Source organism: Hemicordylus capensis, chromosome 4 (assembly GCF_027244095.1).
Source record: "Hemicordylus capensis ecotype Gifberg chromosome 4, rHemCap1.1.pri, whole genome shotgun sequence".
NCBI lineage: Eukaryota > Metazoa > Chordata > Lepidosauria > Squamata > Cordylidae > Hemicordylus > Hemicordylus capensis.
In genome coordinates this window covers 81,508,013-81,534,376 of record NC_069660.1, presented here as the reverse complement: position 1 = coordinate 81,534,376, position 26,364 = coordinate 81,508,013, and the positions used below count along the sequence as shown (strand labels likewise).

The 26,364-nt window shown below is 46.1% G+C and overlaps 1 protein-coding gene across 3 annotated transcripts; it reads left to right on the top strand.

The window, feature by feature from the left end:
• Positions 1 to 634: 634 nt before the first annotated feature.
• ELOVL1 (ELOVL fatty acid elongase 1) lies at positions 635 to 26,312 on the top strand. Of its 3 annotated transcripts, none has more exons than XM_053245443.1 (8): positions 635 to 654; positions 16,694 to 16,758; positions 17,293 to 17,483; positions 22,205 to 22,285; positions 22,481 to 22,537; positions 23,128 to 23,233; positions 24,759 to 24,895; positions 25,201 to 26,312. In XM_053245443.1, exons 2-8 carry the CDS (start codon positions 16,713 to 16,715, stop codon positions 25,444 to 25,446), a joined length of 864 nt encoding a protein of 287 aa, XP_053101418.1. In that variant the 5' UTR covers positions 635 to 654; positions 16,694 to 16,712; the 3' UTR covers positions 25,447 to 26,312. The 3 variants fall into 3 exon arrangements, with proteins under 3 accessions (XP_053101418.1, XP_053101417.1, XP_053101419.1); XM_053245442.1 differs by lacking the exon at positions 635 to 654 and adding an exon at positions 1,035 to 1,393; XM_053245444.1 differs by lacking the exon at positions 635 to 654 and adding an exon at positions 1,724 to 1,968.
• Positions 26,313 to 26,364: the final 52 nt, after the last annotated feature.

The following is a 26,364-nucleotide window of genomic DNA, read 5'->3' as shown; positions in this document are numbered from 1 at the left end:
TAAAAAATGTAAATTGTTGTAATGTTTTAGCTTTTTCTGTTTGTTTTGCTTTGTTGTAAACCGCCCAGAGACACAAGTTTTGGGCGGTATAAAAATATGTTAAATAAAATAAATAAAACCAAAGTTCTCAAAGCAGTTTACATAGAAAAATAAATAATACATAAATAAGATGGCCCCCTGTCCCCAAAGGGTTCACAATCTAAAAATGAAGCATAAACTTGACACCAGCAACAGCCACTGGATGCTGTGCTGGGGTTGGATAGGGCCAGTTGCTCTCCCCCTGTGCTAAATAAAGAGAATCACATTTTAAAGATGCCTCTTTGCTCAGTTAGCAGGGAATAACAGGAATAGTACAATGAAGGAATAACAGGGCAGCCGCTTTCTCTGTAAAAGAAGGAATGAAATTATTGGACTTGTCAGGAAGCTCCTGACTAGCAGCAAAGTTGCAGCCTACCTAAACTTGACATTAAATGGCCCGTTGTCTAGTTATGCTTAATTTCAAAATAAGCGACAGCAGACCTATCGGAATCCACGCGCGGGTCTAGCCCTTTACTTCCGTACCATTTTCTCACAAAAATCCTCCCCTCCTCCCACAGCTGCTACCTGCCCCCAAAGTGACATTTGCTGCAGTGCAATGGATGATATTAAATGAAGGTAGGATCAAGATGTGTCAGTCTTTTTATTGGTTGTTTTTAATGTTTTGTAAACCGCCCAGATAATTTGTGTTTTGGGCGGTGTAAAAATATGTTACATACAGTCATGCCTGTACCGAACAGGGCGGTGTTAATTCAATCCCAGCCTGGTAGTCTAGGAAAATATAATGTATGCTATAACAAATTGCTTATCAATTGTTTGATCTCGAGGATTCCGTTTCTTGGCAAAGTATAGAAGAAGCAGAGAGTCTAGAAAGTGACTCTGAAGGTGGGAAACGTATGCACAAAACAAGTTCCAAGGATCCGAGTAAACTTGCGAGGAAGCATGCATATGATCACCTTGAGAGGAAGTCGAGATCTCTTGAGAACGAATTCCGGAGCGGGGCGCGAATGAGGACTCCATGCTCATGCAGTACTGACTCATCTTGACCTCGGGCAGGGCTCTCAGGGTGCCGCAACAACTCCCCTTTGGAGGTTGAGGACGCGCTCGCAGCCCAGCCCAACATCGAGTGAACGGCGTTCCTACTCCTACGCTTTCCTACGAGGCGAGGGAGAAAGGCGGCTCCTCCTCTGTGAGGTAGCTTGGAGTCATAGCGGCGCGGCCAATCACCAACAGCGGAGCGCTCGGGGCGGTCCCCTTTAACTCTGGGGTGACTCCGGAGCGGGTCTGCAGAGGAGGAAGTGGTCGAGCGGCTCTCAGGGATTTACCGGGTCCGCCTCTTTCCCTGATCGCCAGGCGGGTGAGTCTGGCTCCTGGGAAGGCTTGGTGGCCGCCTCGGGAGGCCGCGGCTCTGGGCCCCTGAGGGGGGTCACAGCTGGGAATCTGCCCGGCTTCACGCGGTTCCTCCCTTCCTCTTCCCTTGCCAGCCACGCCCTAGTTGCGGCTTGGGCCCGGTCTGGCCTCCCCGGTTCTTCTCTCCGTTGGGACGGGAGCCGTCCCGGCTTTCGCCCAACTGAGGGGAAGGCATTTCTTTGCCGCGCGCTGCGCCTCGGGGAGGTGGCGTGAGCTCGCCAACTTGACAGGAGCAGCGCAGGGCCCTGGGAGGCGAGAAGCTGCCAGGGTCAAGTCCTGGAGTCGGCCCTGGAAGCTCTTCCCTTCCCCGGCGCTAATGGTGCCAGGCGCACCCTTTGGTGCGGCTGCTGCGGGGTGTAACTGGAGCTCGGTGCCCGGGACGGGAAATGGCCTTCCTAGGAGCGGCTCTGTCTGACGAGTCGGTCAGGAGGGAAAGCAGCCAGGGAGCTACCTAGAAGGAGGAATCTGTCGCTGCAGCGTAGTTCTCCTGGGCAACTCGCTGGCTCGAGAAAACGGGGCCAGGTTCGGGCTTAGCGTTGTCTGAAGCTGGGGGTGAGGGCATGTGTCGCCAGTCAGCCTCTTTTCGGGCAAGGCTTCTGTGTCTTTAACGGAAACGTGACAGGCAGATAGCCAACATGAGGGGCTTCCCCGGTGTGGCGAGAAAAAGCCAGTATTAGAAAAAGCCTTATTGAACTGACTCTTAAAAAAAAAAAATATGTAAAAGCACATAAACTCTTCCAGGAGTTAAACATAGTTGAGCAAAGTGATTGGGTGGTGACCTATTGCCTCCAGGCAGTTTTGGATTATGTAGATTATCTAGACCTACTTCAAACTGGCTTTCATGTGGGCTGTGGCCTTGGTTGGCCTGATGGATGATCTCCAGTTGGCTATCAACAGAGGGAATGTGTTGCTGATGATCTTTTTGGATCGCTCTGTGGCTTTTGATACCATCGACTATGGTATCCTTCTGGACCACCTGAGGGAGGTAGGATTGGGTGGCATTGTTTTACAAGGGTTCTGTTTCTACCTCTCTGGTAGATTCCAGATGATGTCACTTGGAGACTGCTGTTCTGCAATGCGAGAACTGAAGTGTGGAGTTCTGTAAGGCTCCATATGGTCTCCAGTGCTCTTTAACATCTATATGAAACCACTGGGAGAGATCCTCAGGAGGTTTGGTGCAGGGTAAGAAACATAAGAACAACCCTGCTGGATCAGGCCCAAGGCCCATCTAGTCCAGCATCCTGTTTCGCACAGTGGCCCACCAGTTTTATCAATATGCTGATAACACCCAGTTCTATTTCCCGACCTCATCAGGAAATGGCATATCTTCCCTAAATGCCCGTCTGGAGGTGGTAATGGGCTGGATGAGGGGTAACAAACTGAAGTTGAACCCCAATAAAACGGAGGTGCTGACTGAGGGGGATGGGACCCGAGAGATGGTATAGATCTGCCTGTTCTGGATGGGGTTACACTCCCCCTCAAAGATCAGGTATGTAGCTTGGGAGTGTGCCTGGATCCAAAGCTCTCACTGGTATCTTAGGTTGAGGCAGTGGCCAGGTGTGCTTTTTATCAGCTTCTGCTGATACGTTGGCTACATCTATTTCTGGAGGTAAATGACCTTAAAACAGCAGTACATATGCTGGTAACCTCCAGGCTTGACTACTGTAATACTCTCTATGTGGGGCTGCCTTTGTATGTAGTCCAGACACTGCAATTGGTACAGAATGTGGCGGCCAGATTGGTCTCTGGGACAACCTGAAGCGACCACATAACACTGATTTTAAAAGGACTGCACTGGTGTTGATATGTCTCCAGGTGAAATACAAAGTGCTGGTTATTACCTATAAAGCCCTTAATGGCTTGGGTCCAGGCTATTTAAGAGTATGCCTCCTTTGTCATAAATCCTGCTGCCTGTTACAATCTTCTGGAGAGGTCCAGTTACAGTTGCCACCAACTTATTTGGTGGCAACTCGGGACCAGGCTTTGTGGCTGCCCCCAGGGCTTTGGAATATGCTCCCTGCTGAAATAAGAGCATCTCATTTGTTTATTTTCAGGAAGATCCTCAAGACTCTCCTGTTCTCTCAAACTTTTAATCAGAATTAATTTTTAAAATTTTAATTTGTTATGCTATATTTAATTGTTTCTTGTGTATTTTAATCTGTGTTAACTTTTAAATATTTAAAATTTTGTACACCACCTTGAGATGTATATATTGGGCGGTATAAAAATATGATAGATAAATAAATAATGGCAATCATAGTGCTATGGGCTTGATCTGCCTGGTAGGTGCTAGAGCTGTTTTCAGACAGTAACAGATGATACATCATAGTCTTTCATTATATGCTTGTATTGTGCACCCTTAGGCTTGTAATATCTACTTTTACTTTTAATAAACCCCTGCTAACTGAGCAAAGAGGCACCTTTTAACGTGGTGATTCTCTTTATTTAGCAGGGGGAGAGTAACTGGCCCTATCCACCCCCAACACAGTACCTCCAGTGACTGTTGCTGGTGTCTATCTTATGTTTCTTTTAGATTGTGACCCCTTTAGGGACAAGGAGCCATCTTATTTATTTCTTATTTCTCTGTGTAAACTGCCCTGAGCCATTTTTGGAAGGGCGGTATAGAAATCGAATGAATGAATATGTAATATGTCTTCACCCCTTATATTTTATGCTGGTCTATGACCACAATAAAGATTGATTGATACTTCAGGAAGTTATGGACATATCTTCTGCTCTGCCATCCTCTTATAAGTTGCTTTCTAATGATCCTCTTGAAGTTCATCCAACCAGCCTTCTCTGTTCCCATGGATTTGTTTTAATGGAATTAGGAATACTTTATTTGTGGCTGTGCCTTAGGAGAAATTAGTCTTGTAATAATGGTCTCAGAAAATCTGGAAGTTAATAACTGTTTTTAATTAGCTGGCAGTAGAACAGACAACTTGCTTGATAGGATGTGGGATGTTGGTGCCTTTTGGTGTCATCTTGGGATGCTGATCTATAGGTGAAGTCGGATGGAAAAATCTTTGTCAGCATCAAACCTCTAGGAGCCTTTGCACTGTTTGCAATCCCACCTATTCTAAACTTGGTGAGCCTCATCAATATGCTTTAAAAAGTTCTAAATGTCTCTTATATTAGACACTTCAGTTTCCCCATCCTATAGTTTTGAGCAGAATCTGAAGTTTTGGGCTTTAGAGAGAAATGCATCTGTTCACAGGCAACACAAAACATGCAAAAGTTGAAATGCTGTTGATGGGCATGTAGGAATATGGTTTTGCAGTTTAATGTAAAATCCTCATACAAACACACTTAAAACTGCATTTCTCTCTTTTGAACAAACAGTAAGGGTGGGACTGCAAAGCACTTTTAAATGGCATATATGAAATCGGTCAGATACAGTTTGTAATTGGATGGGATCTGTGTGGAAGGGTCATGCCATAATTCACAGGTTTGGAATTTTTTTTCTTACTTACTGGTCTGAGAAATGAAAGAGGCTGCTGTCCACATCCTCACTGGTACCCACCAGAAGCAGAATGTACCTTGGTACACTTGCAAGCAGGGCTGGCACATACTTAGTGGGTCTGGTTACTGGGAATATGTGTCTTTAATTGGTGGTTTTAATTATCCCAGATGATTTATTTAACCAGAAATTCTCCACCCCCTAAAAAAGACCTGTGACTACTTTCACATATACAAAGACAAAACACAAAAGAACCCAAATGTATATATCTAATGCAGGGGTGGGGAACCTTGGCACTCCAGCTGTTGTTGAACTACAACTCAGCCACAATTATTGTGGCTGGGGATGATGGGAGTTGTAGTTCAACAACAGCTGGAGTGCCAAGGTTCCCCACCCCTGATCTAATGTATCGAAATATATTATTTTGAATTAAAATACCTATAAGATGCTCAAAATATAATAATGTTTATAAGAAATTGTTCAGAAATAAAACCAGTATCCCTAGTATCACTTTTTACTTTTTACTTTAGTTCTACCAATAGCTAGTTCATGCCTAAGACATAATCAGATATCCTGGTATGAACCCATTCCATAAAGAATCAAATGCTGCATTCCTGTTGTAAATTCTGGAATTGAAGAAGTCCAAACGCTAAAATAACTGCTGTTTTGATGAATTGCCAGACGTGTTTCAGCTGAAATATGTTGTCCTTACATAAGAACAGCCCTGCTGGATCAGGCCCAAGGCCCATCTAGTCCAGCATCCTGTTTCGCACAGTGGCCAACCAGCTGTTGGAAAGCCCACTGGCAAGAGCTGAGGGCATGCGCTCTCTCTCCTGCTGTTACTCCCCTGCAACTGGTATTTAGAGGCATTTGCCTCTGACTAGTAGCCATTGATAGATGTGTCCTCCATGCATTTATCTAAACTCCTCTTAAAGCCATCTAGCCTGTCACCACATCTTGTGGTAGCCAAGCTTCAGTGGTGTTGCTTCAAAATATAGGCGATGTTGGTACTAACTTCATTGTGTTCACCAGCTCTAGTAAGCCAACCAATGTATCAGAAGTAAAATTCTTATGCTCTGTGAAGTAGCTCTCTAGACCATCCCATTAGACTGTCCTTGGACTGTGGGGCGATTTCACTTGCTGTGGAGTTGTGTTGTGAATATCGCTCAGTGCATTACATCTATCTATTATGTTACTCTTGCTGAGTTATTGCCCGGCTGTTGCTGAGTTAGAGTTAAATGAAGGAATGGGGGGGGGGTGCAATATGTGTACTGAGGTCAGGTTTACTGCTTGCACCTTGAGGTATATGACTGAAGGCTTTTCTACTTGAGACAAACCAATAATTTGCCTGTTCTGAATGGGGTTACACTCCCCCTGAAATATCAGGTATGAAAGTTGAAGGAAGAGAAGAGGACGACCAGCAGCAAGGTAGATGGACTCGATTACGACAGCAGTGAATGCACCACTGCAACACATTAAAGGCCAAGTTGAAGACAGATCATCCTGGAGAAAATCTTTCTATGTGGTTTCTAAGAGTCGGCATCGATTTAACGGCGCTTAATCAATCAATCAGATTGGGAGTGCCTTTGTCATGAACCCTGCCGCCTACTACGATCTTCTGGAGAGGTCTGGTTATGGTTGCTGCCAGCTCGTTTGGGATTCCTGCTTTGGGACTAGACTTTTTCTGTGGCTCCCCTGTACGATCATGGCGTACAGCTCATGAAAAACCCCAATCTCAGAAAATTAGAATATTACATGGAACCAAGAAGACAAGGATTGAAGAATAGAACAATATCGGACCTCTGAAAAGTATACAGTGTACTGTGCTTGATTGGCCAGCAAACCCGCCTGACCTGACCCCATAGAGAATCTATGGGGCATTGCCAAGAGAAGGATGAGAGACATGAGACCAAACAATGCAGAATTGCTGAAGGCCGCTAATGAAGCATCCTGGTCTTCCATAATACCTCATCAGTGCCACAGGCTGTTAGCATCCATGCCACGCCGCATTGAGGCAGTAATTGCTGCAAAAGGGGCCCAAACCAAGTACTGAATACATATGCATGCTTATACTTTTCAGAGGTCCAATATTGTTCTATTCTACAATCCTTGTCTTCTTGGTTCCATGTAATATTCTAATTTTCTGAGATTGTGGATTTGGGGTTTTCATGAGCTGTACGCCATGATCATCACAATTATAACAAATTAAGGCTTGACTTATCTCGCTTTGCATGTAATGCTTCTGTCTCATATATCAGTTTCACCTTTTAATTTGCATTACTGAAATTAATGGACTATTGCACGATATTCTAATTTTCCGAGTTTCACCTGTATACTTGGAAACAGAATGGAAAGCTTGGACAAGTTCTGTTGAGAATCCTGTATGTGTTGTGACCAGGATAGTGCTTGGGGTACAGAGAGATGACTTGGGCTTGGCACTCTTCTGTCTATAAGGACTGCTTGCCATTCCAGGCCTGCCTGTTTGCTGTTGCTCTGGATGATTTGTGTGGCCCCTCTTGGCAGGCCAGTCCTAGGAGCATTCCAATCCCCTCCCCCATCTCTATGCATCAATATGCTATTGAGAGATTCCTCCTGCTCCCATGTGGGTGGCAGTACCAGGCACAACACTTCTATGCAAGCCACTCATGTGGGTGCGGAGCTTTGTGTTCGCTTCAGAACGCTTGTGGGTTGGAGATGCAACAGCGCTAGGAGGCTGATGTGTCTGCTATAGTGTTGCCAGGACCCTGTTTGCAAAGGTGGGTGGAGCTGGAATCTAGGGATAAAAAGTTGCAGCTGTAGAAGCAGAAGCACAACTGGGCTTGATCCCAATATTTATGCCTACTGTAACTCCTTGGATGTACCACAGGGTGGGTGGGTTCTTGTTTTGGTCTATATAGCCTTGGCTCCTTGCATGTGTTGGGAAAGGGATGGTTTCCAGGCTCCTAGTCTTTCTGATAATTGTAGCACCAAGGTGCTGATGTGTGACATCATCTCACTTGCCTTGAGGCTGTTTCATTGTGCTGGGAGCCTCGGTTCATTGTACTGGAGAAAGATCTCTGTTGAAGCATTTCTCTCCCTTGGGCAAAGGCTGGGGTTCAGGTTTTCCTACTCCCTGTAGCAATAGCCAGAATGTTACTGGGGAAGATTCCTACCTAGGCTGACCTTCTAGTCTGACCTGTCTTTATGTATTGAGGCCAGAAGTAGGTGGTATCTGGGCAATACCTCCTGATTTTACTGTACATTGGAGTCTCCCTTACACTTTTCTGTTTATTCAAGGGTGATAAAGTTTGTACTATTTCCTCAGCCTGTGTGTCAGTAAGGCATCATTGTCCACAGGCTAGAGTCTGGGGATGTAAGAATGCTGTGCTGAATTCCCTCCTCCTCTCAAACAGGCTAAGCAGGTTGCACCCATATGTAATGGAGCAAGAACAAGCTCTGTGTCTATGCAGTGCTGATTTGGCAAGACAGCAGTCTGGGCTCTGTGTGCTATTTGATGTGCAAAGGGTGCTGTTCCTAGGTCTTGCCGAATGTCGGGCTTAGACTTCGATCAGCAAGACTCAAATGTGATCAAGCAGGAGGAATAACTGGCTCACTATAGTTTTCCCTAGTTTGGAATGCTTTCATATTGTGTGTTTGAGGGGTTTACCTTTAGAAACTTGGTGTTGTGGAATGCTTGCTGCCTAGCTAGATGACCTGGGCAAGAGACTTCTACCAGAGTCAGAATCATTTTGCTCTGAACTTGGCTCTTCTCATAGTAATTGAACTGCTGTTGGGGTGTGGTTATGTAGAGGATGCATAACAATAATACTTCCAGTTATGGCTCTTAAGTGCCTCTCTAGACCACATTTCTTTCCAGCACCTCTTTATCAGAGCATCTTGCTAATTTCTGTTGGAAGCAGAAGAGAGCTGTCCATATAAAGCTATATGGACAGCACCACAGTCTTTCTTTTGCCTTGTGCCTCCTTTGTAGGGCAGTTCTCTTCTACTCTGACCTCAGTCAGGAAAGCTGAATGGGCAGTGAGCTTTCTTAGTCTTGCTTAAAGGAACTAGGAAGAATTGACAGCTTATTGCCTACAGCCCCATGGTGTACTGGGATTGTCCTTCCTTTGCTTAGTCACTTCCCAGTTTGAAGAGATATGGCCTGCTCTTTCAAGATGTTGCTGTCCTCAACTCTGCTGTGGCTATTGTGTGATGAGTCTTTCTGCAGTCTCTCACCCCAATAGCTCATTCTGAGCTTTATTCTCTGTAAGCTAGCCAGCATTTCTATTAGCCATGTTCTGCTTGGTATGTGCTAGGCCTTCCTGTCTTCTCTTTAGCTTGGGGTATTGGCCTCTCTCTAATTGTTGCTTGTTATCTTACAGTGGTTCCTGTAATTTTTTTCATCTCTGTGTAGAATGCATTTTGTTCTGGATGGCTGTATCAAGGCAGTGTGCACACATGTGCATTCAGAGTGGGGCCTTCCTGATTCAACCTGAGTGGGATCTAAAACTAACTGAGCAGACACTAAAAAACTTGAGTGCATACATGTGCGCATGCCTCAGAGGGAACAGTGGTATGGGACTAGACAACTACTGTATATGGAAAAACCTGCCTATCAAATGTGGCTTTTATGGATATTTTCCATATAGTTAAACCATGAAAGGATACTAAGTGGTATCACTTCCACTTTTTTAGTAAAAAATGATTGATCTTGCATGATGTGCTCTCAGTTAATATACAGGTAAAACTCAAAAAATTAGAATATCGTGCAAAAGTTCATTAATTTCAGTAATGCAAATTAAAAGGTGAAACTGATATATGAGATAGACGCATTACATGCAAAGCGAGATAAGTCAAGCCTTAATTTGTTATAATTGTGATGATCATGGCGTACAGCTCATGAGAACCCCAAATCCACAATCCCAGAAAATTAGAATATTGTGAAAAGGTTCAACAGTAGGCTCCAGGTGTCCCACTCCAATCAGCTAATCAATCCATAACACCTGCAAAGGGTTCCTGAGCCTTTAAATGGTCTCTCAGTCTGGTTCATTAGGAATCACAATCATGGGAAAGACTGCTGACTTGACAGTTGTGCAGAAAACCATAATTGACACCCTCCATAAGGAGGGAAAGCCTCAAAAGGTAATTGCAAAAGAAGTTGGATGTTCCCAAAGTGCTGTATCAAAGCACATTAATAGAAAGTTATGTGGAAGGGAAAAGTGTGGAAGAAAAAGGTGCACAAGCAGCAGGGATGACCGCAGCCTGGAGAGGATTGTCAGGAAAAGGCCATTCAAAAGTTTTGGGGACTTTCACAAGGAGTGGACTGAGGCTGGAGTTAGTGCATCAAGAGCCACCACACACAGACGGATCCTGGACATGGGCTTCAAATGTCGTATTCCTCTTGTCAAGCCGCTCCTGAACAACAAACAGCGTCAGAAGCGTCTTACCTGGGCTCAAGAAAAAAAGAACTGGTCTGTTGCTCAGTGGTCCAAAGTCCTCTTTTTCTGATGAGAGCAACTTTTGCATCTCATTTGGAAACCAAGGACCCAGAGTCTGGAGGAAGAATGGAGAGGCATACAATGCAAGATGCTTGAAGTCCAGTGTGAAGTTTCCACAGTCTGTGTTGATTTGGGGAGCCATGTCATCTGCTGGTGTTGGTCCACTGTGCTTCATTAAGTCCAGGGTCAACGCAGCCATCTATCAGGAGATTTTGGAGCACTTCATGCTTCCTTCTGCAGACGAGCTGTATGGGGATGTTGACTTCATTTTCCAGCAGGACTTGGCACCTGCCCACACTGCCAAAAGTACCAAAACCTGGTTCAATGACCATGGGATTACTGTGCTTGATTGGCCAGCAAACTCGCCTGACCTGAACCCCATAGAGAATCTATGGGGCATTGCCAAGAGAAGGATGAGAGACATGAGACCAAACAATGCAGAAGAGCTGAAGGCCGCTATTGAAGCATCCTGGTCTTCCATAACACCTCATCAGTGCCACAGGCTGATAGCATCCATGCCACGCCGCATTGAGGCAGTAATTGCTGCAAAAGGGGCCCAAACCAAGTACTGAATACATATGCATGCTTATACTTTTCAGAGGTCCGATATTGTTCTATTTACAATCCTTGTTTTATTGGTTTCATGTAATATTCTAATTTTCTGAGATTGTGGATTTGGGGTTTTCATGAGCTGTACGCCATGATCATCACAATTATAACAAATTAAGGCTTGACTTATCTCGCTTTGCATGTAATGCGTCTGTCTCATATATCAGTTTCACCTTTTAATTTGCATTACTGAAATTAATGGACTTTTGCACGATATTCTAATTTTTCAAGTTTCACCTGTACTACTTAATGGCCTACTTGATTGCTATCTTCTAGGGGCTTGGTTTTTCCTTCTTATTATGCAAATCAAGCAGGATATATAGCCTTTTGTATATTCAAATTTGTATAACAAGTTTTGATATTGTAAAGTTTAATATAAGAAAATTATCCCCTTGTTTGCTTGCTCTACTGTTAATTATATGAAGAAAAAATTAGGACTTGCATATTATTATTATTATTATTATTTCTTGTTTACACAGTCAGACAGGTGTTATTGACTGGTTTGTTTTATCCAGACATCGAGTCCTTCCCAAGGACCTGGGATGCCAGAATTTTATTGTCAATTGTTATAGATATCATCGCAGAATATAGGCTGTTCCCAGTAAAGCTGCTTTTTGTTGTAATTATTGTACAGTTATTGTAATTGTACAATTGTAATTATAGTTATTATATATTTATATCCTGCTCTTCCTCCAAGGAGCCCAGAGTGGTGTACTACATACTTGAGTTTCTCTTTCACAACAACCCTATGAAGTAGGTTAGGCTGAGAAGGAAGTGACAGGCCCAGAGTCACCCAGCTAGTTTCATGGCTGAATGGGAATCTGAACTTGGGTCTCCCTGGTAGATTTCCCCTGCTTATGTGAGGTATTCTACTGGAAGCATTTAAGATATTTAGATAGGATGAACAAAAGCCAACATCCTTATTGAGTAGGAATGAATGAGTTGTTAATGGCAATTGCCCATGTGTCAATGGAACCTACTATAGCTGAGCAGACTGCCTAAAAAAACAGCTTCTGATAATGTTTGGCGTCGGGTCCAATCTTTCTTGCTGTCTCTGAACTTGCTACAGCAGAGAAAGTAGGCTTTGCATGTGTGAGCATATAGGTGTGCTTGACTTGACATAAAATGCTGAAACAGCTGTGTAGCTCCTCAGCCTGATACTTGGGTTCATCAAGAACTTCCTCTCACTAAAAGCACTGCTGGCCCTTGAGATGTTATACAACCATCTTGGGATGTAGGGGCCAAACACTTTTACATGAGGGCCAGAAGCTTTAACTGGAGGAAAGAGGAGGTTCTCTGAATCAGCACAATAAAATGACTCCTTGGAAGCTGTTATTAAAAACCTGGCAAGTTGAAGGTGGGGCTTGTGTATAAAAACTATCTATTTTACTGCCACCTTTTGGACATAATTACTAATTGGCAAGCTGGGTTGCCTCTCTAATCTAGATCGCCAGGCAGAGGCTGTCCTGCACTTGCTGGTGAGGGATTAGTTTGAGGAGGGTGTTACCCTCTTTGTGAGCTGATAGTGACTAATCTAGGTCTGGGAAAGGGGCTAATTGTTGCTAATTTAGAGCTTTCACGAAGATGAGAAATGTATTCCACTTCAGATAGCATATGCAGAGTATGTCTGTTCACTTTCTTTTTGGGAAGAGCACATGGCTTGTACATCTCATCCATATCTTGGAGGTAGGTAAGACTCAGGCCTGCCCACAAGCCCGAGTCTTCTGGACACACTGATGCCTGTACTTGGCTGAACTCTTTTCTTCCTAATATGGGAGCCTGTATATTGCTGTGAGGTAACTCTTATGGGCAGCTGAGATGGTTGGAGAGGCACAGCATCCTAATGATCATGCTGCCTGGTAAGGGGAACTGTTTAAGACCATATGATCTCTCCTTTCTTCCAATCCCCACAAGCTAGCAATAGCAGGAGCAGCAGCTTTACATTGGGAAGATGCACTGCGGCATATTGCTGTCTTAATTAAAGATGTAACATTTCCAGAAGCTTTGAATTTATGAGAAAAACCTGGTGTGTTCTAGGTTTTTTGGGTGTGTGTGTGAAATATATGCAACACTTCTTTTAACACCTTTTACAAGTCTAAAGTCACTTTTGTTTAGGAGCATTTATTATTAGTGAGGCGGAGGGGGGGGGGCTCCTTCTAATGTGCATGGAGGGTGTCCTTACCTCCCCTGCTGTGCTTCCCCCTCCGGCGCTGTTTCAAAAACTGCTGGCACAAGGTGGCTGTATACCCTCTTGCTGCCCCGGTCAGCGTAATACCAGAAGTGGCCCACGCGTGTGCACAATGCACAGGCCACTTCTGGTATTATGCTGACTGGGGCAGCAAGAGGGCATACAGCCACCCTGTGCCAGCAGCTTTTGAAGCGGCGCTGGTGGGGGAAGCGTGACGGGGGAGGTAAGGACACCCTCCCTCTGCATTCAGACCAGTTCGGCATTGTAGAAATAGAATGCCGAACCGGTTCATGAACATCACTATTATGTATTACTTGCTTTGCTTATAACACTGATCATATTTGGTATCTAGTTCTAAATGTTTTAATTTTTGTTACAAATGGACTGCAGTCTGCTGAATGCCAAGGAATCAAGCATCTCTATAAGCCAGTTTCTTCTGTGTTCAACATCAGCTTCTTGCATGCTTCTCATAGTTGATGTTGAAACCAGAAAAAAAAAGAGAAACTGGCTTCCACAAAGGTCAAGAAATGTTGGTTCAGGTCAACAGCCAGACAAAATGTTTTCCTCAGATGGTTCCTTGAGCTATGTTGGTACATTTCGTGTCAGGCATCTTTTTTCACTCTTCTTGGACAAGTAGACTAATGGATTTCTTGAGCCCTGCATTTACATACCATGCAATGCCCCGCCAATTGAAGAATGGGATGAGCACATTCATTCTTTGCATCCCAAAACCACATCTTCTTTTCCATCAAGCTTGCAAAGGCTCCGTCACTACTAATGATTGTGTCATTGCTGCAGTGATGAGCCTCCCGTTATTTCCAATATGAAGCTTGTCACTTCAACGACGATTCAGTTCTTAAGAGCCATGGAAGCCTTGCAAGCTTATTTATTTATTTACTACATTTATATCCTGCTCTTCTTCCAAGGAGCCCTCAGTAGAGGTATGGACATGTTTTGGGGATGCACAGAACAAGTATGTGTATCCTACTCTTAGATCAGTGGGGATGCTGTACTGCATCTAAGCCACTATCAACATTATAGTAAAACAAAGTTGTTATGCATTCTGGACTTTCTCCTCCATTGTGTCCAGCAAATACAGAAAGCACTCTTTCAGAAAAAGGGATTTGTGGAGGGTGGGGAGAGACTTATTGAATACAAAGCCATTCCCCAGCCCTTTCACAGTGTTCATGGTGATACCAGGTGAGCAGCAGACAGAGCTGCAGGCTTGGCCCAGGAAGCAGGCATGCGAGTCACCATACTGGTCCCCCATCACATGTTGTGGGTAGACCAATCAGAGAACATGAGCGCCTGCATAAGTGCAAGACTATTTCTTTCATTTTCAGGAATTCCACAACCTCCTTATCGGATATTGATATACGAGCACAGTTACATGTTCTAGGCTAGTAGAAGAGCTCACATGACCAGTATGGGTACCCAGATGGGCCTTGCTGGTGTGGGCGAAGTCAATTGGCTGGGTCGTCATGGAATGATGTGGACTGAGTTTTTTTCCTAAGAGGGGAGTTCCTCATATATTGGGGTTCATCTGGGGGGCAATGATATTGGCTTGCTTTGTGGCAAAGCTCTTATATTACAGGCAATAGATGATTTTCTGAAGCTGAAAGCCCGGTTTCCGGATATCAGCTTGGTTTGGTCCAATGCGATTCCAAGATTGCACTGGCGGGGCCATGGTAGCATCCGATGTTTTAATTGGGCTAGACGTGGGGTTAACCATGAGATAGGCCGTGGATGTGTGATCTGGCATTCTGAGATTCTGCCTCAGGACATTTCCTGGTACCAGCTAGATGGCGTCCATTTGTCTGACCGTGGGAACGATATATTCCTGTGGGACCTGCAGCGAGGAATTAGTAAGCTTATTGATGGGTGGGTTAAGCATGGCTAAACCGAGGTTTGCCTTGCTTCTGTGGCAGATGAGTGCGGGCGGGGGGTAGATTAATTTGTAATGGTGTTGGGCTAGAGGGCCATTATGGTGAATGGGAATACGGAGGAAGGCTTGGTGATCTCACGACTCTCGGGCTAGATCCACTCTCACTCGGACGCATGCTTGCGAATGTCACCCAGTGCCTCGTGACCTGGGTTGAGGCGGGCTGGCATGCGTCCCTTCGTTGGGGTAACCTCATAGTAGAGATAAGGTTCAGACCACTTCCGAGCCGAATCAAAGCCTGGTCCTTCGCCCTCCTGTGGGCATACCTCCTATGAGATTGACCCACATAGGGGATACCCGCACTTCAGTTCAATTCCTCGATGCAGGTTTGTAATTTATTCAATAAAGTGACCCTAGTTTCTTCCAACTACACATGTCCTGTTTTTATTTGGGTCTGGGTTTTCAATTTTGCCACATGAAACTTTGTCTAATCAGTCTCATTTTCTGAGCTATCACTATCGCCAGTTTCTGATCCATCATTTTTATCATTTTTATCATTTTAAGTACTAATGGAAACTGAATTGCCTGGATTAAGACAAGCCTACCTTTTCATATATTCGTTTTAGAAATATAATCTGGTATATTTTTAAGCATAGACCAATTTATTTCACATGCTGCAGAAGGTGGAGGAATCTGAAGCAAGCAAGAAACTTGGGAGAGAAGAGATGTGCATGGAACTGGTTTGGAGGCCCTTTATGGGCCTCTGAACCAGTCTGAATGGCAGGCGGTTCTGCCGGTTTGAAGGTAGAGGGGTTCTGATTTAAGGGCAGGTGAGGGTGTACTTCCTCCCCTTCCGCTTTCCCCCCACCAGAGCTCTGTGTTCTAAAAGGCCACCGGGGTGGCTGCACACCTCCCTGCCACCCCATTGCCTCTTTTACTGGAAGTAGGTGGACGTATCTAACGTGCCTACGCATGTGCGCACATCGGGTGTGTGTGTGCGTGTGCGATGTGCCTGCGCCCGGCACGTGCAGGTGCATCAGATACTTCCATCTATTTCTAGTAAAGGTGGCAACGGGGCGGCAGGGAGGTACGCTGCCGCCCTTGTGGCCTTTTAAAACATGGAGCACCGGCGGGGGGAAAGTGGAGGGAGGGGTAAGCGCATCCTCCCCTGCCCTTAAAGCAGAACCACCACCACCGCCTTCAAGCCTCCCCTGCCTGGTTTCATGCACATCCCTAAGGAAGAGTAAAGGCCAGAAAACCTTTCCGTTATATTAATATATTTGAACACTTTTTAAATATTTTGTACATAATTCCCAAAGAAAATATTTCATAAACCAATGTTTTCCAATTTTTTGGATACAAACAAGTCCTTCCAATTAAACACAAACACACACCCCAGTGTGTTCTTTCTGGTCCTTCACATCTCTAGTCTTGACTAAGGTAATAAAAAGGTGCAAAGGTTAAGGGGAAGCAAAAGGATTGGCTGTAACCCATACTTTATCAAAACTGCTGGTGGTCCATCCCTAGAGTACTGTGTTTCAGAGCTCCACTGTGACTGGACCTGGTTTAAAGCATCACTTGCAGGGGATTACAGTCCCAGTCTCTCACTCATTCTGTTTCTCCCTGTACAGAACTGCCAGTACTGCTGCCATGGACTCGCTAGTGAAGAAGTACCAAGACTTCATGAAGGGAGCAGGTGAGCTTGGCTTGCTCAGCCAGGGGACTAACTGTCCAAAGCCTTATTTACTACTTTTTCTTGACTCACTAATGGGAGGCAAGTCTGGGACTGCCTTGTGATTGCTATCTTCCGTAGTCCTGGTGTCACAAGTACTTGGTTGTGTGTTTCGGTGTCACCCAAACGGTTGAAATCCATGCCGCCACAGATGCATTGGGTGATTATATTGGAATAGTGGAAGTATTGGTGGGTAATATTCTCCACTTCCGCATACACGGAAGCCATGTGCATGCCAGCACCGCACACAGGTGGCTGGGGGGGGAGTGCCGCAGCAGCAGGAAGCCGCATGAAACAGCGGACACACAGATAAGGACCTGCACTACTCACTTTTAAAGATGCTGCTCCCCCCGCATCACCCAGGGTCACACTCAAACTGCCAAACCACTTCATGGGTTGTCCAAACCAGAATCAACGAGTTCACCAACCCATTCGAACAAGAACATACCTATTGGTGGGCCATCATGTATGCCTCTGATTAATTCATTCTCTCTGCAGATCCTCGGATTGCCTCATATCCACTGATGGGCTCACCCTGGCTCATGACAAGTATCTTGCTGAGCTATGCCTATTTTGTACTCTCATTGGGGCCACGGATCATGGCCAACCGAAAGCCTCTGAACCTCAAGAAGTTCATGGTTGTCTATAACTTCTCCTTGGTAGCACTTTCGCTCTACATAGTCTATGAGGTAAGCCTTCCCTTGCTGTATTGTATCCACCTGTTATCAGTCACATATTTATTTATTTATTTATTTATTTTGCATTTTTATACCGCCTTTCGTTAAAATATAGCCCCAAGGCGGTTTACAAAAGTTAAAAACATACAATAAAAACAACATGCTAAGAGTATAAAAACAGGCATAAAACAGTACAAGAAATAAAAACACCCAGAAGCAGCAGTAAAAACGATTATGTAAAAGCCTGGGTAAAAAGCCAAGTCTTTACAAGCTTTCTAAAAGCTATGATGGAGTCTGAGGAGCGAATGACCACTGGGAGAGCATTCCAGAGTCTGGGGGCAGCAACAGAGAAGGCCCTGTCCCGAGTGCACGACAGCCGGGCCTCTCTCATTGTCGGCACCCGGAGCAGGGCCCCCTCAGATGTCCTCGTCAAGCGGGCAGCAACCCTTGGGAGCAGGCGGTCCCTCAAATACCCTGGGCCCAAACCGTTTAGGGCTTTAAAGGTCAAAACCAGCACCTTGAATTGGACCCGGAAACGAACCGGTAGCCAGTGCAGCTCTTTCAAAATGGGGGTGATATGTTCCCAACGGGCAGCTCTGGATAACACCCTCGCTGCCACGTTTTGCACTAGCTGCAGTTTCCGGATATTCTTCAAGGGCAGCCCCACGTAGAGCGCGTTACAGTAATCCAGCCGCGACGTGACTAAGGCGTGGGTAACCGTGGCCAGATCTGCCTTCTCGAGAAAGGGACGCAGCTGGCGCACCAGCCGAAGCCGTGCAAAGGCACCCCTGGCCACCGCCTCCACCTGAGCTTCCAAAAGCAGAGCCGGGTCCAGTAGTACCCCCAAGATGTGTACTTGCTCCTTCAAGGGGAGTGCAACCCCATCCAGAACTGGTAAAATCTCCTCATCCCGATTGGCTCTCCTACTGACCAACAGTACCTCCGTCTTATCCGGATTCAATTTCAGTTTGTTAGCCCACATCCAACCCATCACGGCCTCCTGTCCCCGGTTCAGGACATCCACTGCCTCCCTAGGATCAGATGACAAGGAGAGATAGAGCTGAGTGTCATCCGCATATTGCTGACAACTCAGTCCAAATCCCCGGATGACCTCTCCCAGCGGCTTCATGTAGATGTTAAACAGCATGGGGGACAAGACCGAACCCTGCGGGACCCCACAGGCCAACAGCCACGGGGCCGAGCAGTAGTCCCCCAGCACCACCTTCTGGACCCTCCCCTCAAGAAAGGACCGGAACCACTGCAACGCAGTGCCTCCGATTCCCATACTCGAGAGGCGGCCCAGAAGGATACCATGGTCGATGGTATCGAATGCCGCCGAGAGGTCCAGCAGAACCAACAGGGACGCACTCCCCCTGTCTAGTTCCCGGCGTAGGTCATCCACTAGAGCGACCAAGGCAGTCTCAGTCCCATACCCGGGGCGGAAGCCAGATTGAAAAGGGTCCAGATAATCCGTATCATCCAAGACCCTCTGCAGCTGGGACGCCACCACACGCTCTATCACCTTGCCCAAAAAGGGCAGGTTAGACACAGGTCTATAGTTGTCCAGGCTGGAGGGATCAAGGGAGGGCTTTTTTAATAGAGGTCTTACCACCGCCTCCTTAAGGCACGATGGCATCCTGCCCTCCCTTAATGAAGCATTAACGATCACCTCCAGCCATCTGCCTGTCCCCTCCCTGGCAGCTTTTATTAGCCATGAAGGGCAAGGGTCAAGAGTGCACGAAGTTGCCCGCACACTGCCCAGGATCTTGTCCACATCCTCAGGCCGCACCAACCGAAAAGAATCCAACACAACGGGACCAGATGGTACCAAAGGCACGTCTGCCGGAACTGCCAAAACTCTGGAGTCCAGGTCAGCACGGATGCAAGTGACTTTATCTGCAAAGCGACAGGCAAACCGATCACAAAGAGCTGTAGATGGCTCCCCCCCCCATTGTCCGGGGGGACGTGTGGAGCAATGTTTTCACCACACGAAACAGCTCTGTTTGCCTGCACTGAGCAGACGCAATGGAGGCGGAGAAAAAATGTTTCTTCGCCGCCCCCACCGCCACGGCATAGTCCCTAAAATGGGTTCTAGCCCGTGTTCGATCGGATTCGTGACGACTCTTCCTCCAGCGTCACTCCAGCTGTCGTCCGAGTTGCTTCATCGCCCTAAGCTCCAAGGAAAACCAAGGAGCGGAACGGGCTCCACCAAGCCGGAGAGGGCGCTTGGGGGCAACCGTGTCAACAGCCCGGGCCATTCCAGAGATCAACCAAGGCGTCGACAGGGTCACCAGCTCTGGACACTGGAAACTCCCCGAGGACCGTCTGAAATCCAAGCGGATCCATAAGCCTCCAGGGGCGGACCATCTTAATCGGCCCACCACCCCTGCAGAGGGCAGACGGAGCAGTCAAACTAAACCCCACCAGGTGATGATCTGTCCATGACAAGGGAGTGGTCTCAAATTCCCCCACCTCCAGATCATTTATTTCCCGGTCGGCAAAAACCAGATCCAGAGTGTGTCCCGCCACGTGGGTAGGGCCCGATACCAATTGAGACGGGCCCATGGTTGCCATGGAGGCCATGAAATCCTGAGCCGCACCCACTAGGGGGGCCTCAGCGTGGACATTGAAATCCCCCAAAACAATAAGCCTGGGGGAACCCAAGGCCACCTCCGAGACCACCCCCGCCAGCTCAGGTAGGGAGACTGAAGTGCAGCGGGGTGGTCTGTACACCAACAGAATCCCCAGCCTATCTCGGAGGCCCACCCTCAAGGACAAACACTAGAAATTCTGAGATTGCCTGACCGGGCACCTGGAAACGGGGAGGGTCTCTCGAAAGATGACTGCAACACCTCCTCCCCGACCCTCGAGGCGGGGCTGCTGCACGATCTGGAAACCTGGAGGACAAAGCTGAGAGAGACCGACCCCGCCCAGCGCATCCAACCAGGTCTCTGTCACACATACACATATGGCTATAAATACTAGTAGTGCCCACCCTCTGCCTGCTTCATGCACCTTCTTATCCTGGGCTATATAAAGCACTGTGAGTGCAGCAAGAACATTTGGGATTTCATCAGTCAAGAGGCAAGAGTTGTACAAGAATAACCTACACTTTATCTGTCAACCACTCCATCTATAATAATATTGCAACATAGTTCTGTAGCTCCTTCACTTCTGGTATCTTTTGAGCTTTGCAGTACAGCCTCTTAAACTTCTCCAGTAAGCCTCCAGAAAAGACATCAAATTTCCTGAGCAACTTGTTTAAATGAAAAAACTTCATGGTTAGGAAGAATTGCTAGACTGTTGGGGTCTGCATTAATAGCAGCAGATGTGGGAGGTGCTAATTCTTCTGATGTGAATACAGGGTGCACATCTCCATGTAAGGAAGACGTACATGCATCCCATGAAGAAGACCGATAAGCATGAGGAGATGAAGTGTAATCTGTTCTTGAACAGGTTTGAGAGGCCAAGCTCGAATGTCTAAAAAGCTGCCCTAAGGCTTCAGATCAACCCAGTCTACTAGAAGTTGCAGTTGAATAGGGAACTTCAGGTGCTTCCAGCACACCAAGAATGCCTTCCACAATCTGCCCCCATTGCCAAAGATGGAAGGCAAATATAGAGAGAACTCTAATTTGAGTTCTTGTAATTCTAAAGGTGATGCAAACCTCAATTTATACTTATTTATTTATATATCTAGATAGAGATTTATGTACCGCTTTTCAAAAAAGAATATTGTTTCCTGTCATAGAAAAGGCTCATCGTTTTAAAAGAGCCATAAAGTAAACAGCAACAATCACTGGAGGGCTGCTTTGTTACAGTTGGATAGGGATAGTTGCTTTCACTTTGCTAAATATAGGATGATTTCCTCTTTGAAGGTGCCTCTTGGCTCACTTAGCAGGATTTCTGCAAGCAATATTCTGTGTAGCCATTTGGCATATTTATAACCATGTTAGACCTGATAATGCTAGACCAGATTAGCCTCTTATGCAGCATAAGATGTACGTGTGATTGTATGTTTCTGAAATGAGCTGTAAAGTCTTCTATGTCTAATTGTAAACGTGCCTTATGTCAAGGCTGACAGTCACCCCTTGAGGATGGTGGTAGACTACAACATTTTTCTTGGCATTCCATCTTCTTAACGATAAAGTTAAGGGAGCGGTGTCCTAAGAACTGCCCCTGTACTAGCATCAGGCTGAAGAATGAAACTGGACTTGTATTGCAACAGCTTGGTGTATAAAGCACCCCTAGAAGCACAAAAGAAGGAAATGGGGGCAGGTGGGGAAGGAGAGGGAGGAGAAGGGTGGGGGCGGGCAGGCAAAAAAGCAGTAGCAGGGGTGTGGAGGGGGGCGGCAATCTAGGGGCGCAGATGCTCTTCACTGGATCAGCTAGTATGTATACCTGTTGCTAATCCCATGTGTGGCAGCTCTTGCGAGAGATTGTGAGCGAGCTGCCAGTGAAAAAGCGAAAGGGCAGGCTATTGGACAGCCGGATGGCCGAGAGAAAGTGGTGCTGGGGAAAGCGGTGGCTAGGAAGGTGGGAAGGTGGTGGCAGTGGGTCGGGGGGGGGGAGCAGGAAAGCTTCCAAGTACCAAAAAAACACATCTGCAGAGTAAGGGTCCTATATGAAACCACAGCTGGTGCATGTAGTGTTTCGTGCATTGGGAGGGTGTGCTATTAGTTACTGGGGAACAAATACTTGAGTTGTATGCTCTGATTGGTGGCTTCTTCTTGCAGTTCCTTATGTCAGGCTGGCTGACTGGTTACACCTGGAGGTGTGACCCTGTGGACACATCTCAAGATCCCCAGGCCCTTCGGGTAAGCCCCCCTCCATCTTCCCTTAGTATCTTGTCTCTCTCTCGTGGCCTCCTGTGCTTTAAAAATGTGATTTATTGCTGCTTTAGTGTTCAATACAACCCATAAACCTTACTGGAGATGGATGGGTATTTCAAGATGAGGTTTGAGGCTCAGCTGGCCAGGATTTTTTTTTACTTCTGCTCCTTCTTTTGGCAGATGGTCCGTGTAGCCTGGATCTTCATCTTTTCCAAATACATTGAACTGATAGACACGGTAAGGGCTCTTTATGCTTCCACCTCTCTTCTTTCTGATACCTTTGATTTGGGTGCACAGGTGTGATTCTGTTACTCTCAGTATTACTGAGAGCTACTGGAATTAAGGAAGGGTGGTGGCAGAGTAAGACTGGCCAATCAGCCCTACCTGTCTTTCTGGTATGAATCCTTCCTACAAATGTATGGTGACTGTTGGTCAACTAGACATTTGGGGCAACTGTGTGCTAGCCCCACTTGCCTGTAAATTAGTGGTGGGGGCTACTTTTTATACCAAAAGGAGCATGAGAGAGATGCCTTTTCTGTCTCTGCCTTTGCTGTGCTCCATTGATCTTAAGCATTTCCACTCTCCACCCCAATACTGTTCTGGGAGGAGCAGGATAAGTTTGGTTTTTATGTCCCTTTATAAACACACTTGAGATTTAAGAGGCTGCCTAGAAAATAATGAAGTTGGCAACATTTGGGGCCTCTGCCACAGTACTGCTTTACTTTTTTACTTCCTCGAGTAAGGATAGCAAGATGATGCTGCATCCATATCACTAAGTCAGAAGCCTATGATGAAACCCATCTCTCACTCTGCACTCTTACTTCCAGGTGATCTTTATCCTAAGAAAGAAGAACGAGCAAGTGACTTTTCTGCATGTTTTCCACCACTCAGTGCTGCCCTGGAGTTGGTGGTGGGGTGCCAAGTTTGGCCCAGGTGAGATCAAGGGGAGGGATGGATTCAAATGGGGCTTAGCTCTGTTTTGGATACTGAGGAACTCTGGCCTGTACCCAAATGCATGGCTCCTTTAAAGTTTCTATCATGCATACATGCAGTGTGTGTTGCTCATATACTCTGTTCATTTTTCTTCTGATGGGCACACATTCCTTGTTTCTCCCTGCTGTCATTTTCCAGTGCTAAGCTAGAAAGAGTTTTCCTGTTTCTAGAATCCTGCTTGAGGGACAAAAACAACCCAATGCTATCCATAAACCAACAAATGCTGTACACTTCAGTGTGTCTCAAGCAAACAAGCATACTGCAGTAACTGTGTGCAGAAAGGATGCCAGCAGTAGCTCAAAATGATACAAGAGCAAAGCCATACGCTGTAGAAGAGAAATAAGCTAGAAATCAGTTGCTAGCTGACTTGCCCTTGGAAAGAAGGAATTCTCTCCCCACTCCATGTCACATATGGCATGTCTCCTTCCACTCAGTATCAGATATGGCAGTTGGTAAAACCTTGAATGGCAAAACCTGTATAGTATTTCTCCAAAGAAAGACCTCTGAGCCCTGATGCATCTCTGATGTTCAGTGTGACACATCTTTGGCCTAGAGGTATCCAGGTGTCCCCACTGGCATGGATTGGGCCATCTCAGGGCCAAAGAAACTCAAGTATGTAGTACACTACTCTGGGCTCCTTGGAGGAAGGGCGGGATATAAATGTAAAAATAATAATAATAGTCTGTTTTGCTACTGGGATGACTTAGTTGGGCAAGGCACAAGCATGCTGTAAGGAGCATGGTAAGATCGGAGGTTATCAAGTGACACCTATAAGTATAATTTGGGGCATGCTAGGGATGCTCTTTAGATCTTAGTGGCTTCTACTTCAGCTAGATCTGAAATGGACACCTCCCTTGCTCCCTCCAAACCTGACAACAAGACCTGCTATTTGATAATTTCATGTTTATACTACACTTGACCTCTACTTCATTGTGATGGTTCCTAATGCAAACAAAAGAATTTAATTTCCATGCAGCAGTTGATGAACATATAGATATAAAGGTTTGGTTAAAGTCAGTTGTGTTTATACTACAGTTATTTAAATGATGCTAATATAATTGCAGAACACTTTAGAATTGATATGCAAATATATTCTTTAACATCTATATTTATTGCCAACAATTTCTAGTAAAATATCTGTTCTAAAATAGGTATATAGAAACATTGTGCGTTAGGGAACCATGTTGGTTTTATTAAGAGTGCTACATGATATGCATGGTGCATGTTGTGAGATGAATAGGAATATATTTGTAATTTGTAAATTGATTCTAATTTTTCCTGGTGATATCCACATGATTTGATTTAAATTTCTGTATGCTTGTAGAATTAACATCTTTGATGCTTTGTAATATCCTGACTTCTAGATCATGTCCCAGATTAATTCCTCTTCTGTTCCTGGCCCATATGCACAGACTTGACCATGTTCCTTTATGTTTATAAACCTTTCTCTTTCTGTGTTTTGCAGGAGGAATGGGTTCATTCCATGCTATGGTAAACTCTGTAGTACATGTGGTGATGTACTTTTACTATGGGTTATCAGCTGCAGGGCCAGCCTTCCAAAAGTACCTGTGGTGGAAGAAGCACATCACTGCTATCCAGCTGGTAAGTAATGTGGGGGAGAGAAGACCAGGCCAGTCATACCATCACCTCCAAACTGAATATTGCAAACCAGCTGGGCCATTGATCTACCTCATTGTGTGTTCTCTTGGCTAGTGAGTGCCAAGAACTGCAGAGCCTAATATTGGCATCTGTTGCCTGTGCTAGACTTCTGGATGCATTCTTTTTCTAACCCCACCCTTTAATTGACTGCCCTTAGGTCTGCCCATTCTCTCCTGTGGGTGGGGAAGGCTTACTGCTGTCTTTACTGTTACCACCACCCATAACCTCTCCCTTGTCTCTGCTCCCAGCTGCAGTTTGTGATCGTCTCCATCCACGTCTCTCAGTACTACTTCATGCCCACCTGCAAATACCAGTTCCCCATCTTCATCCACCTCATCTGGATTTACGGTGTCATCTTCTTCCTCCTCTTCTCCAACTTCTGGTACCAATCGTACACCAAAGGCAAGCGGCTGCCCAAGGTCTCAAAAGAGTCCCAGCACAATGGTTTCCATGAGAACGGTGCCATTGCTAATGGCAAAGCCAAAGCCAACTAGGGGTGGGTGGGACCAAGGTAACTCGGACCAACTGACCCCATGTCTGGGCCTTTTAGCCAGACCAAGTGCCTACAGACTGTTGTCTTGCAGTGTCAAGCCATCTTCCCAGCTGCCCTGTATCCCACATTGCCTGGCCTTCAGCTGTCCTGGGGGGAGAGGCTTCCTGGACTGTCAGTGCTGGATCCAGCCCAAGGTCTCCAAAGTGCCTGTGTCTGTCCTGGGCTGGGCTCCTTCCAGAGCTGGACCAAATCAGAACCCTGTCCCTCTGTAGCTAACAGATGGGGCATATCTCTCCATTTAATTCCATGTATTCCTTGTGACCAGGTGGGAATCTGCTCCCCTGTCCTCCCTACACTCCATGTTGCCTTCTGTTCGCTCTGTCCCCTTTATCCCCATTGGTGCCCTGCCATTCATACTTGAATGTGAGTGGCCCCTGTTGCTCTGGGCTCAGACTCCCCAGAGATGTCTATTCCTGCTCTGTATGCAGGTGGGGTGCTATAGGCCAGGGGTTTCATTCCTACTGCCTTGGCTGGCCTCAGTGTTGATCCTTTCCACATAACTCCCCAGCTTTTGATTGTTCTGATCTCTGGACCTTAGCAATAACTCTGGACTTTGCTCTCCGTGGGTTGATGACCACAAGCTCTTGCTGCACTGAGGCCCAGGGAGAAGAAATAGGACCCTGTTGTCCTGCTTGCATGCTGTTGCTGTGTGCCTTTTTAAATGTTGTTGTTGTTGTTGGATCTGCTCCAAGGAGCAGGGACTCCCTGTATTCTGTCTTGGGGAGGATTCCTCGGAGGGGCGGGGGACTCCCTCCTACCTGAATGACTCACTTGTATTCACAGAAATAAATGGTCAGAAAGAGAAAATAGTAGTTGCTATTTTTGACTTCAAAGTTCTGGCTCTGTCTGGTTAGGCCCC